We start from the raw sequence: 15,135 nt of genomic DNA, 5'->3' as shown, positions 1-15,135 counted from the left end.
ACAGCTAGAAGCACAGACAAAGCAAGCTTGCATGCTTGGTTCTATCTTCAGAATATCACATTAGAAGCATCTCATGAAGAACAAGTATTTGAAACTGTAATTTTGGATTTATCAATTGGGTTTGACACTCCTAACAACAACTGCCTAGTAAGAGAAGCTGTTTTCCAGGCTTTGTAGAAGTTATAGCATAAAGGAAGTTATGAAAAAAGTTTCTATTATCTTCAATGTACTCACCAGAAGTCTAAGCTGTCTGGAGCTAGAATCAGCAAGTCTTCATCATAACCCTTCTCCGTTACCAGATACTGGGCAAAACTATCATATATTAGCTACAAATGAAAAAATACATGCATTAATTATATTGATTTAGTGAGATCAAATATACTACTTCCTTGGAAAGTGACAAGATGCAAGTATTAGTGCCTCCTAAGCGAAATCAAACCAGGGGCTCTGGCCTACTGCCTCCACTGGGAAATAGTGCCTGAGGTTATTTCTGTCATGGCTGGAAAACACACAAGAGTTCTGGTGTACCGTGTCCAGCACAATTAAGTTTGCAACATTCTACCTTGTGGTCCCTGTGCTTCAAGACTGTTGGGAAACCAAAATGGTAAGTTCTTAAAGACTAGTCACTATTTCCCCCTCCTCAATCTTTTTTGTTTTTCAATTTTAAATGTCATGTTTACTGAGATTCAACAAGCAGCTTCCAAACTAATAAATATTTAACCTTAGGGGACATTTTAAAAGTATTTGAAGGAATATACTTTGAAGGAAACAGGCAGCTACTAAATAAGCAGTCGTTATTTCTAAGTTCAGAAAGAACACTGTAAAGGCTTAGTATGACTGTCAGCAATTAATGTATTGTGCTAGTAAAGCTGTACAAGAAGATCTAAGGAGATGCTGCCATGTCCTTAAAGACCATCCAAAAATAGTTATTGCTCCCTTTTTGTCATAGTTCTTTCATTAAAGCTGTTCCCTGGCCTTTTTTCTTTAATTACAAAAGCTGCTCTTGGAATTAATGAGTAATGTCTGAGAAAGAAAAATACGAAGACCAATGCTGAAAGAGTAAGAATTAACTACATCTTCAGCAGTGCCTGTCAGCCTTTAAAAGTATTTTTTAATTCTAAGAAATAAGGAGGCATGCAAAAGGCATGTGTCAGTCTGTTTCTGTGTCTTGTGAAAAAATGAAGACCAAATCAAGTCTAATAAACGTTTTTGGGTTTTTTTCTCTATTTTGTTCATTGGTTGGTTAGGGTTTTTAAAAACTCTTATAGTTATCAATAGTCTAATGTTTGCCTTCATCAGACAACATTCTCACCAGCAAGAAAGTGCTTGTGTAAGACGTGATGTGGTGTTGTGTGGCATAACAGAAAGAACATGGAAGATAAGCCTAGAATTGTATAGTTTCCAGCTAGAAATAGGCTTATACATTTTCTTGCTTCTATTGAACCGTCTTTTGTAAGGAAGACGCCTTTTCATGGAATTTCACTCAGACTTAAAGGAAGCGATGTACTTTTTCAACACAAGATACTCTGCACAATGCCAATTAACAAATGGGGCAGCTCATAAACATTTGTTTCTATACCAAATTCTGAAATATCTTGCAATTAGCACAGGAGTCCTGTGCAGTGCAAAATGTACTGTAGGTGAATGGAGGCAAATTATCACGAGCGTACATTACACAAGATAGCTCCGGGGCAGAGTCCTGACATCAACAAAGAAGGACGAGCCAATGAAAGAGTACCAGGGAGTTTAAAAAAAAAAGTGCCAAGGGCGGGAAGGCAAAGCACATGACAACAGTTCCTCTCCGAAAAGCACAACAGAGCTAAGTCAGAGGTGCTGAGTTCCTCTAAGTTCCGCGTTTTATTATAAGCACCAGAAAGTTTGCAAAGATCGCCTGTCCAAAGTGCTGCGGACTCCTCACTCTGCAGCATCTCTGGATTTGGCGTGGAGGGTGGGGGGACTCTACCTTTATTCTCAGCGCCGCTACAGCTGGGAAAGCAGCACCTTTTTCAGGGAGGAAGATATGGCTGTCCTCTTCGCTCGGGCACAGGCCTGCTGAGGAAGGGCCCGGCGAGAGATGCACTTGTGTTTCTCTTATCGTCCTAGGTTTCTCCGTGGATATTTGAGACAGCCGGCCCAAGGCTCGCTGCCCCTGCCGCGGGGGTCCCGGCCCCAGACCCCTGGGAACCAGCACTTTCCCTTTCGCTTGGGCATGCGGCGGGGAGTGGAGCGGGGTCCCTCTCCCGCGGCTCCCCCCGGCCGGGCCGTGCCGCCGGCCCGCACTCACCCGTGCGCTCTGCGGGAGGTGGTACCGGCAGAGCGTGTGGTCCAGGTCGAAGCCCACCACGTCGCAGTCAGCCAGGGAAAAGTGCTGCTGCATCGCCGAGCCGCCGCCGCGCCGCCGCAGGCGGGCGGAGGAGAAGGAGGAGAAGGAGGAGAAAGAGGAGGAAGGAGCTCAGGCGGCGCTTCCTGCGGCGCGGGCGCTGCGGGGCTGAGCGGAGCGCTGTCCGCAGAACAACCTCGCCCCGCCCCGGCGGGGCCGCCCTCACCTGCGGCACAGCCCGCCCGCGAACCCGGCGTTCGCAGAGGCGGGCGCAGGGCGGCCGGCCGGAGGCGTGCCCAAGCGCTCCGATTTGAAAAACACGTTTCCCGCCGAGGCTTTGTGTGCTGGGGAGCAGGCGTCGGAATAGAGGGCTCCCGCTCTTCTGACTTCAAGTGGCTGCCTCCCAAACGCGGGTCATCGAGAGAGCTTTTGCAAGGCGCAGGCGGAAAACAGGAGTCAGCCTTGGTTAGTGATTGGACGACCAGTGCCACACTGCAAGGGCCCTACCGGAGACAATTATCTTATGTAAGTGGACAAACAGTAGTACGACTTCATTATGCCCCCTCAGCACGTTCGCGACGGCATGAAGGTGAGTGGTGCCGTCGACACTCTGGAGGAAAGGCATGCCATCCCGAGGGACTTTGACATACGTGAGAGGTGGGACTGTGCAAACCTTATGAAATTTAACAAGGCCAAGTCCAAGGTCCTGCACTTGCCTCGGGGCAATCGTGAGCACAAAAGCAGGCTGGGCAGACAGTGGACAGAGGGCAGCCCTGAGGAGATGGACTTGCGGGTGTTGGTGGACGAGAAGCTCAACGTGAGTGCACTGGCAGCCCGGAAAGACAACTGTGCTCTGGGATGCATCAAAAGAAGCATGGCCAGCAGGTCGAGGGAGGAGATTCTGCCCCTCCTATGCCACTCTTACTGTGTCCAGCTATAGGGCCCTCAACAAAAGAAGGATGTGCACCTGCTGGAGCAAGTCCAGTGCAGGGCCATGAAGATGACTGGAAGGCTGGACCACCTCTCCTATGAAGACAGGCTGAGAGAGATGGGGGATGTTCAGCCTGGAGAAGAGAAGGCTTCGGAGAGACCTTACAGCAGCCTTCCAGTACCTAAAAGGGGCTTATAAAAGAGCTGTAGAGGGACTTTTCACAAGGGCACATAGTGACAGAAAAAGGGGTAGTGGCTTTAAACTGAAGGTAGGTTTAGGTTAGATAAAAGGAAGAAATTCTTTCCTATGAGGGTGGTGAGGCAGTGGAACAGATCATCCAAAGAAGTTATGGATGCGTTGTGCCATGAAGTGTTGAAGGCCAAGTTGGATAGGAACCTGAGCAGCCTGGTCTAGTGGAAGGTATCCCTGCTCATGGCATTGTGGTTGGAACCAGCTACCTTTTTATTTATTGACAGCTTTGGTAATCAAAAAAAGAATAACACTAAGAACAGTACAGTCTGTATCCAGAATACATAATCAAGTGAATTTTTGGTCAGTAAGTAATGCCATAGTGCAATTAGTAAGAAAATACTGTCTGAAAGAAAGTACTGTTTGGAGAAAAGCAAACGGATGAGAGTTACATTGATGTAGTCCTGTTCTCTGTGGTTGAATTTCAGTATAGTGTGCTGTTAAGGCTGAGCTCAGGATGCTAAAACAGCTGGGCTTGACAGCCTTCTTTGCAGGACCTCCTTATTCTTCTCTTATTCTTTTCTCTCTGTAGACCAGTGACACTATCAAAACTTTGTTTTGATTAGCAAAACATGAAAAACTCTAGTTGAATATATCCAAATAAATGTATTTTCTTTTAAAATTCTTGTATGGCTATAAATAGAATATAAAACGTATTTGAATTGAAAACAATTGTTATAAAACTTTTAGTACAAGTTGTCTTTCCATGTTGCTTACCTATACACAGCTGTGTTGTGCTTTGTAGATTGGTAAGTTGGAGTGCATAACCATAGTAGCAGTCTGCAGCAGCAATTTTGATTATATAAAATTATTTTTTGAATTTTGCTGGATGACTCAGTGATAATTTGGTATTATGGAGTGAAATGCTTTCGAAAATACATTCAAATAGTTTAATGAGATACAAAATACTTATATAAGTTTAGGTAGACACAGAGGAGAGAAATTTAAATAACATGACCTATCACATGTATTTAAAAATTGTACAGAGAAATTCGGTGTCAGATTAGAAAGTGGGTAGCACAGGAAAATATAGGGAAATTTGGAATAAAATTCACAAATGCTAATAGTAGGACAGAATGGGCACTTAAGAGCAAGAAAGAAATGGATTGCATAATTTTACCTTAGCCCACTGTATAGCAGCTTCTTTCAAAGGTTGTCAGTATCTTCCAAAAACATTAATATACTTCCTAATGTGTGTGTACATACTTGCATACCATGTATTATATATACATTGTATATTAGATGCACACCATACATTATATATGTATGAACATCATAAATTATGTAAACATAATTATGCATACATATGTTTTAAATACATGTTAAAGAAACAAATATATACCTAAATACATAAAAACTAATATATGTGAAATCTGAACATACTAAATGGTACATCTGGGACATCACATACAACAGGGATCATAAGTACCAAGATAAGGCAGCAGCCTGGGAATGCAGAGCACAAGACAATTTACCTTCCTAAAGCTGCTCACTTTAGAAAACTGAGAACAAATTCCTGCACCACCGAAGGCAATGGCCACAATTTTGATTGACTTCAGTAGGTCCAAGAGTTCACCCACAGCTGGTGTTTATGCTATCCTCACATGAAGTTTGTCTGCCTTGCAAATTATAACCATACAGCTGTCTTATTCCAGAGTTACTTTGCCCCCACCTGCAAAAGGATTCATGTAGCTTCCAAAGTGGTGTTTAGATTATGGCATTTAAACAGTATAACTTTTTTTTACAGGCTAAACCTGTAAAACATTTTATACAAAAAACACAACAGCAACTTAACACACTGAAGTATTGAAACATCTGGACAGATACTGAAAATCATACATTCATTGATAGAGTCATAGGATGGTTTGGGTTAGGAGATAATCTCGTCAAACCCTCTGGTCACTGTATTCACTGTCAACTGAAGATAATCTTGAAAATCCAGATTTTGTGAATACTGCACAATAATATTGACAGTAATGACAAGCTGTCATAGAATTTACAACACGAAAGTGCTAATCATATTTAATCTTTAACCACTTTGTGTAGGGAACAATATTCACCTAGGGAGAGATTCAGCAAGTTAAATTTCAGGTACATGAAGCTGAAGATTAAATTAGAAGTCTGACAACAAGAAATAGAGAAAATACTGATGAAGAGAATTGGTTTTCAGTTCTGGGAAAAGAGAAGATAAATGAGAGAATAACTGTTATCTTCAGTATTTGTAGTACAAACCTGGTAAGAGGAAAGCCTGGGCAATTTACTTTCAGCACACAACCCCCCATTTTATTTATTTTTCTTTTGTCTTAGAAGTGTTTTGTGTCTCAGTTTCTTCCTTTTGGATGAATCCTTTAAACATACTGACATCCAGTACTAGAGCCTTTCTCAGAAAGGAGCTGCCTTTAACAGAAATTATCTGCAACAAGTGAACTACCTTTATGTGTTAACAAGACCCTTTCATCTCTATTATTCAAGTTTGATGGCACCATGAGCCACTCAGATATCCACATAACTGAGGTTGAACTGTTGGCCTATCAGGTCCTGACTGAGATTATTTTAGGTTTCCCTGTGGTTAATTTATGCATCAAAGTAATTGCTTTTATGTTGTAAATACATGGTAATTGGGAAAAAATCATAAATCCTGTCCTAGTAGGGGAAACTTCTAATTGGTAGAATTGCTTGTGGTGTGGCTTCCCTGCAGCTGCAACATCCCTCAGACTGGGGCTGCAAGGCCAGCCCAAGGGAGATTCCCTCTCCAGCCCACAGGCCCCGGGGCACAGCTACCGATGGAGCTGGCAGGGTAGGGCAGCAGCTGCTGCCCACCCTCAGCACTCTCACGATTTAGCAACTTGCAGGAAACAGGTGTGAAATGGGAGGTCTGATGTGTCAAAGCCTTTTATAGACACGCAAAGGGGCCTTTTTGTTTCTATCATAGAATTATAGAATCAACTGGGTTGGAAAAGACCTCTGAGATCATCAAGTCCATCCGTTGATCCAACACCACTGCTGTGGTTACTAGACCATGGCACTAAGTGCCACATCGAGTCTCATCTTAAAAACCTCCAGGGACGGAGAATCCACCACTTCCCTGGGCAGCCCATTCCAATGTCTGATTACCCTCTCTGTAAAGAATTTCTTCCTAATATCCAACCTAAACCTCCCCTGGCCCACCTTAGGACCATGCCCTCTTATATTACTGATAGTTACCTGGGAGAAGAGACCAATCTCCATCTGGGTACAACCTCCTTTCAGGCAATTGTAGAGTGATGAGGTCTCCCCTGAGCCTCCTCTTCTCCAGGCTAAACAACCCCAGCTCCCTCAGCCTCTCCTCATAGGATTTGTGCTTGAGTCCCTTCACCAGCCTTGTTGCTCTTCTCTGGACCTGCTCCAGCACCTCAATGTCCTTCCTGAACTGAAAGGCCCAGAACATCATGCCTGATGCCTGCTTTCCACACAGAACAGGTTCCTAACGCCACGTAGGTTTAGAGCACAGGAGTGCACTAACACGTCCAGGAGAACAAAAGAAGCATAACAGATTGTGGTAACATACATAAAGACGTAAGAACCATGTCAAAATACCTCACCCTAGCTGCCACACCGAAGTTGCAGGTCTCTGAGCGGGACAGTTATTCCAGCTCTTCTCTTTTTTCGTCCTTAAGAGGGCAGCAGTACGACACATTGGAGCATCCCTCTGAGTTACCTTTGAATCAGCTGCACCCTAGTCTATTTTACTGTCCTTAAACTTCGTGTGTATTGTCCTGAGATGGTGTAAGTTGGCTTTGTCGGTTGTGTTTTGTCCCAGCTATACAGTTGTAGCCATTTGTCTATCTTGGCAAAGGTTATAAGAATTTAGTTAAAAAAAGGGAAAAGGCATTATTACGGCAGAGCATGCTAAAAATAAGACAAGAATTTGAACAAACATGAAGTGTTTTCATTTTAGACAAGGAACACCTTCATACAGAGAAGTCAGATCAAAACATTTTTTGCTGTTTGTTTTTAAAAACATATGAGAATACTTCTGGAGTAGCATTAGTCAAACCAAAAAGTGTTGGGGTTTTTTTTAATGTATTTTATTTTAGCACACTAGTAAAAGATGAACTTCAGGTTTGCACTTGATTTAGCTTTTAACCCATGAAATTGTTCAGTGCACAGGTAGAAGAATGCCTCACAACCCAGCATTCCCATCCTGTACCAACAGAGTACCTCCATCCCCCTGAAGCATGATGCCCACTCTCCCTGCTGGGATAACTCCTTGCTCTTCACAGCACAAAGTCCCCGTCTGATAACTGTTACTTTCATCCCAGACTGACAGGAGGACAGAGCTCGCATCTCAGGCTCACTCAACTGGCCCAGCTCAGCGAGCTCTGTATACATGTCTCCTGAGATCTCCTCTCAGACTGGGGTGGCCCCCAGAGAAATATTTCTATTGCTCTAACTTCACTCCTGTCTCGGGCAGATCGTTGTAGCACCTTTTGGTGCTGCCACAGCAGACAACCACCCTTAACAACTCCTGAAAAGCCATGACACAGGTCCCATACTACAGAGACTTACTAACAATACACCACAGCCATTCTACTTCCTTTCTTAATGCTGGATCAATAACCAGATTCAAATACAGTGCAGTTGATTTGGCATAATGACACCATGCCTATTTACACTTAAAGGGTTTAAAGAGCATAAAGCTAGCTTCATCGCTGACCCCACAATCACAGCCTGAAGAAAAACTCAGTAGTAGTGGGTGGTAGTCAAACAGGTACAACACATTTCTAGGTTTTGGCATGAAATTGTACTTTCAATGGGATTCTTTGCATGTTTAAAGTTAAACAGGATTGATGGATTTGGTTTCTTGATTTTAAGTTTAGGACATTAAGAAGGAAACACATTTGTTTAGGAACCATCGAGGAATAAGCTAAGAATATACAGAAGCAGGCCTATGACTTGTTAAAGACTAATGCTTTAGGTGACATAGATCTATCAACATGAATTCATTTTAAGGATAACCTGGTTCTCTGTGAGAGAGTGAAAGCTGTCAGGAATATATTTTCTTTGAAAAACAGTCACTAGTACTCCCTGTTTCTTTAGGAGACCATTAAAAGTTGAGCAAAATACTACATAATCTGTGACAGAGAGGGTACCTTGTTACTAGGTACAGAAGCCTGCTGAATATACTTTACTATTGACCAGGATTAAGATTTGATTAAATTCTAGCAATTTCAGAAGTTTTACTGTTTATTGGGTTGTTTAGTACCCTTTTTATATGGTAAAAAATATGGGCACGTCAACTTTTTCAGAGGAATCACATACGTAAAATTTATAGAATCTTGTTGGAAGTGGAATATCTGATTACATCTGGCATCTCATATTCCTTACGTTCTGTCTCACCAGCATAGAAATGAGACTCAGGCTGTTAAGAAGACAAGATTCCCCAAACTAAACCCAATAATTCATCAAAAGGTTAAACAGACAGTAATCCACTAGGTGCTCAGAATCTCTCAAAAGCCTGCTTATTGTCCTTATCATCTCTCTCAGATCTTGTAATCTACCTCAGGCTGTTCCCACACAACATGAAAGAAGGAAATGAAAATCAATTATTTTGTCAGAATGATTAATAGCCAAGACTTATTGCTGGACCCTTAGTGAATATATATTTTGAAACTCTTCATAGTTGTTTAAAGGTACTTTGAAAGACTTTTCTTTTCTAGCTGGATGGATATTACATTTTGCCAAAAGAAATTGTACTAGAAATACGGACTTTTGGGGAAGCTATACTTCCAAAGTAGACCATTTTGTATTTTATAGTGAGAGAATTGTGCAATTTCTATTATTTCTCCTATATTTAGTTTTTTTGGTTTTTTTTTGTTCTTTTGGACATACCGTTATTTTATGTTTACAGTGTTAAACGTAAAATCCAGAGGACTACGCACTCCTCGGTCCTCGTTTCCCATTCATTCACGGTGTATTCATGGACAGATAACTTAAATTGCTTATGGCTTCAATGTCTTCATAAGCAAAACTGAAATATGTCTAATTCAGACCTTCTAAGGATTTATGAGTTGGTCAAGTAGGTTGCAGGCTTGCATTTCAAGCCTGACGCTAGTAATTGAAAAAAAAAAAAAATTGGATGTATTTCAACGCACAGTCTGCACAAAAGAGCAGAGCTATTGAAGAGCTGCTGGGAAATACCACAATTATGAAACTGCAGACTTGAAGATAACAGAACTAGGAAAGACCTAAAGACGGTCATCTTCTACCCTGGACAGGATCAATCCAACTACAAATATTCTTAAAAGTCAATTGTCTAACTACTTCTTAAAATGTACCACAGAGCCACTGAGGCAGTTTCTAACAGTCCTTACAAGAGAACATTGAGCTTTTTTCCTCCCTCCATTTCTAAACAGTCTCTGTTGCTCTAATGCATCTTTTTTTCTTATGTTGTCTCCTGTTCCTAGCAGATGTGAGAACCTCATCACTGTGCACCAGACTTCTATCTCTTTGAAGGCTGCTACTATGTTTTCCCACAGATTCTTTTTGTTTAATTATTTAAGGTCTTTCCTTAAAGGCTGAGGGCTTTTGAGCCTGTTTACCTTTCACTGTCAATCTGGATGATATTCATTCATAACTCTTTCATTATCATATAGGTCATTATCAAATTTTCTGGAATACAGGAGCAAAAACTGGGCACATTGTTCTAGTTTTAGTCTTACTAGAACTGAGTACAGAAATAATTAACACGCTGTAATGTAACATAGAAATCTGCTTGTAATATAACATACAAGTTACTTAATTAATTACAATCATTACCATGTTAGGATTTTCAAGATCAAATTCTATTCTATCACTATGATGAGTAGAGAACTCAATTTTTTCCTTCTTTAACAATAAGCCATGTTTCTTAAGGAGCATTTGATCTTCTATTCAAGAAATACTTTCTTCTGTATGTGTTCATTGCTGAATATAAAGGACAATGAGAGTGATATTCCTTGGAGCTACAATAATAAAAAGCTAATATTAGTGCTTATAAATCTAAAATATAAGGGCTTATTTTGAATATAAATTGCATTTGATATTTGCTGTTCTGCTTCTACCTCTTAGGAGTGTCTAGTAATGATCTGATGAAAAGATAAAAAAAAAAGTATGATGGATTTTGATAAGAAAGAAGTGATGTAGAGGAATATATCCTAAAACTGTAAGTATGTATTAAGTCTCAAGAAGATTTCGTCATGCTGATGTAACTCTTTATAAAGATCTGTATTCTGTTTCTATGTAAGTCTGCAAAGAAGATCAGAGCCACCTCTTCTACTTTTAGGAAAACACTATGTTTGCGTTAACCTATATTATCGTGTTGAACCTCATGCTCTTGACAGAGAGAGGGAATTCTGATAACTTTTAAAGCTGTGGAATACAAATTTGAGAAAATTTTGCCAGCTACAGAATTAAATTATTTTGTCTACATTAACTGAAATCTGTATCAGAAGTGCTCACTGTAAGTGAGTATCACTAAAGCTGCTGGCTTCCTGTCCCCTTTCCCTATGTTTATAAAGATAATTTCTTGCATGTTGGATAATGTTCAAGAAAGTTTCTATATCTCTAGAGGGAGAGAAGAATACAGAAACAAAAGGAAACAAAGAAGATTATGAGAATACATATTTTCAGGACAAGTTGCATCTTTTTCATTTGTGAAACTTTGGATTTTACACACATAGAAACAGATCAGACTGACACTGAAACACAGTAAAGAAATAACTTCACATACTGCATCTTTACTTACACATTAATACTATTCTAAATATAAGTCAAAATTTGATTAAAAAAATGATACATGAACTAAGGGTAAAAAGGTAATCTTGCTCTCAGTTAAACCAGTGAGTATATTGTCACTGACTTCAGAGTAAGACAAACATGATTTTAAGACCTTTTAAACTGAATCAAATATAGAAATTAGTCATTTAAGTACTGGTATTTGTTGACCCTCAGATTATACCTAGGCATCTGAAGATGGTTAGGTAAGATAATGGTTTTTAAATCAGCTGTACCCTAGCCATGGCTACATTATGGTGTTTAAGATTTTATTTTCCAGAGTTTAAGACATAACATGGCTGCTCCTTCCCAACATAATTTTGAAGTAACCCCCTGTTTTGTAGCTTCCTTTTCTGCCTATCCTTTCCTTTTCAAATGGAAAATATGTAAGTGCACATCCTGAGATTGCTGTGGGGCACTTCTAATCCCCTTTTCTCTGGCTTATAAAGAGTATCTTACATTTTGGGTAATGTTCTTTGTACAGCACCTCACTGTGAAAGGAAGATACAGCAGAAAGAAAACAGGTGGTAGAAAACTAGAAAATATACAAGGAGAGAAGGACATCTAGTCAGGAAGGTGGATGGAGAGTGCACAGGGTTCATATAGTCATGGAAACTCATTATAGACTCAGTCCTTCTCTTTTACAGAGATTTTAGCTGTATAAAAGCCTATGTATGCACAATTTCCAGTAATGTGGTTTGTTTGGTTTGTTTGAATATGATCTATCTAGCAGGAAGGATAAAAGTAAAGTGGAGTAGAGGAGGAAGAGCCGATGTCTTGTCCCTGAGATCTATTAACAAGGCATGTAGGAATGGTTCAAAGTTGCATTGGGGAGGATCCAACTGGGTGCTAGGAAGCATTTCTTTACTGAGAGGGTGGTCAAACACTGGAATGGCCTTCCTAGAGAGGTAGTTGATATCCCAAGCCTGTCAGTGTTTAAGAGACATTTGGGCAATGCCCTTTATAACATACTTTAACTTTTGGTGACTCCTGAAGTGGTCAGTCAGATGATAATTGTAAGTCACTTCCAGCTGAACTGTTCTATTCTATTCTATTCTATTCTATTCTATTCTATTCTATTCTATTCTATTCTTAATAGCTAGCATTTTCCTATTGGTTTTGCATGTAATATTTTAGCGATTTACAGTAATTAATAAGATATGTTCCTTTATATGGTTAATCAGTATATTCTAATTGTGAATTTTAGCTTCCTGTGAGATGATGCCTTTCCCAGGCAGGAGAGAGTGATGATTTTATTTTTTAAAAAAACCCCACACTTTCATTCACAGTTGAAACAATGAGTATAGCTTTTGATACACTATCCCTTTCCATCTATCTCTCTTTGGACTTCTTTTGATGCAATTCCAGCTTAAGATAAAAATGGTAAATCATGTTCACAAGACATCCACGGCATAGCATGCAGACTTTGATAGTGTTATGTGAGAAATAATCTTTACCCATCATAAAATCTTCATAAATACATACAATTTCTAAATTTTAAAACTATTTATAATAGGGTCAGATTTGGTATATATTTTCTTAAAAGAATTGCAAAGTCATGTTTGCTGATAACATGCCATCTTTGTCATCCTTTTGCCATATTTTTTCCCACACAGAGATAAATTCAATTAGAAGTATTTTTTATACCTTAGAGAGCTGCAGCTCTCTGGTTTTATTCAGAGGCTACTTCATAGAAAGCAAATTGACTTACAGTTTTTAACAGTGTGGGCTGTACATCATTTCGAATAATGTACAAGGAAATGAAAAATAATGGCTGAAGTCTGGTCCCATTGCCAATAATGGCAAAACTTGCATTAAATTTGAGCAGAGTGAGATTTGTTTGTTTGAACAAATAGCAAAATCTCTATTCTGTCAGTCCTTGACAGCCTTATTCCTCTCTGTTACTTTGTTGTCAGATGTAGCCTGTTTCAGGCTTGAATTTGGTTAATAAATAAGCAGCCCTCATCACCAAAGCACTTGAAAGTGTACTTTAAATGCTTTCTAGAGTAGAGATGGATTACTGGATTAGCCTTATGGAAATAAATAGCCAGAGTTTTCTCATTACAAATGCAAAAGATTTCAAATTGGAAAATGCCGAATCAAATATAACTCTACATCTTTGTGGATTTATGGTTTAAGATAATAGACAAAACCAGGACAGTGATTAATCAATAAGAGTAAATAATTTTGTCAAGAGTAAAATTAAGCACATAATTTATTTTCACTGAAAAGAATAGTAATTTGTAAATTGCAGAAACAAAATGGAAGTGCTGATTAAAAGGATTATAAAAATGCTACAAAGTGGTGGTATTGTGTTCCATTTTAATGTGCAAATGAAAAGAGATATAGCTGAAAAGACAGCTGTAATAAAAAAACCTCACTGTGCTTTATGTTGATTTGTTACCTTAAAAAACCTACATGACTTTAAAATCTTTAATCATTTAAATAGTTTCCTAAACACAGATTCAAAGCAATATGCTTTTGGTTTTCTTCTAATTTCTTTAAAGATCCTATTACTTGAACATTTTACTTTGCTAAAACATTTGACTTGCTTTATCATAACGTATTAAGAAGTTTTTCTAAGAGAGGTGTATAATGCCAAATATTTAAACGAGCATACATTAATACAACAGTATAGCTCCTAACTTGAAAAAGATTATGCAATACAGGAAGTTATGATATAGGCAGCAGTCTCATACATTATTTAATTACAATTATTGTATTTTATATCCTAATTCCTCATTTTCCTACATGGAGTTTTTTACTGTTTATAGAATTCAAAGCAATTATGAAGGAAAATGTTTGTTTCTGTTTTGATCTTGTCTTATTAAGGAAAAATATTCTCTTTTTTAATTTCCAGTTTGAATGGACTCATATTTCTTAACAAAACTGTTGGTGGATATTGCCTTGGAATATTCTTTTTTCCCCAGCAGAGCACTGTTCAAACTGTAATTCTTCTCTGCATGGCATAGGGGAATTGTTCCAAACATTGTGTATCATCAGTACCAAAGACTGATGCTCAGTGATGTTCATACCTTGTCTCTGAAATATGGATGAGCATATTTATGTGCTGAAGAAGGGTTCATTTTTTTCTGAAACTCTAAGGTTTTATGTATTTATACCAAGAGTTCCATACAAAGCACGTACAAATCAATACTCATAGGAAATATCTGTAATTAAAAGTCATACAAAATCATTTTTGAAAGCATGGAACACAAATAAAATATATCAAAACAAGACTTTTGAAATATTATGGATTCAAATCTTATCTGTACTTATTTAATACAACTCAGTCTGATACCTTACTTCATGCAGAGCAGGACTTCATTCCAAGAGCACTTCAATTAATATCAGTACTGTAGATTAAGTTTGTACTAAGCTTACTAAAACATATAATATTAACACATATTATTAACAGTATTAACACTCTCCATTCAGACAACTAAGAGAAATATGTTTCACTACCATGTTTAAACATGATTATTTTGTAGAATAAACAAGGTCTAAAGAATATTGACTCTAAGTTAATTAGAATTTGATTTAATGGATTTAGAGGAGTACAAATTAATCCTTTAAGCAGGCAGAAGGCTCCTTGCAAGAGTCTTGCTTACTGGACTTTGTAAGCAACATGTAGAATATAAAAAGGAACTTCAGATATCTATCATCCATTTTTTTCATTATGGAACCTGGAAGTATACATTAAAAGCAATGGGGAATTACCTAGTTTGAAGGGGGAAAGTACTACTTGACTGAATAGATTTGTTCCCTTTTCTAAAGTCTAAGTTTATATGGTCCTCTCAGACTCAGCTTTTAAATGATCCATCTTTGTTTTAAGGTGTTG

The 15,135-nt window shown here is 38.8% G+C and overlaps 1 protein-coding gene across 1 annotated transcript in view; it reads right to left on the bottom strand.

The window, feature by feature from the left end:
* The window catches only part of NT5DC1 (5'-nucleotidase domain containing 1), a 139,451-nt gene extending 136,932 nt beyond the window's left edge, over positions 1–2,519 (bottom strand). The window contains exons 1-2 of the mRNA XM_027632638.1: positions 2,285–2,519; positions 235–326 (exon numbers count right to left, since the gene is read on the bottom strand). Of these exons, the coding sequence (XP_027488439.1) occupies positions 235–326; positions 2,285–2,377 (185 nt within the window). The 5' untranslated portion in view covers positions 2,378–2,519. The remainder of the gene's footprint in view (positions 1–234; positions 327–2,284) is intronic.
* Between the last annotated feature and the right edge of the window lie 12,616 nt (positions 2,520–15,135).

The sequence above is a fragment of the Corapipo altera genome, unplaced genomic scaffold, assembly GCF_003945725.1.
Source record: "Corapipo altera isolate COAL_440 unplaced genomic scaffold, ASM394572v1 2b, whole genome shotgun sequence".
NCBI lineage: Eukaryota > Metazoa > Chordata > Aves > Passeriformes > Pipridae > Corapipo > Corapipo altera.
Note: the sequence above shows the minus strand (reverse complement) of the source record. Positions and strands in the feature narration are given on the sequence as shown.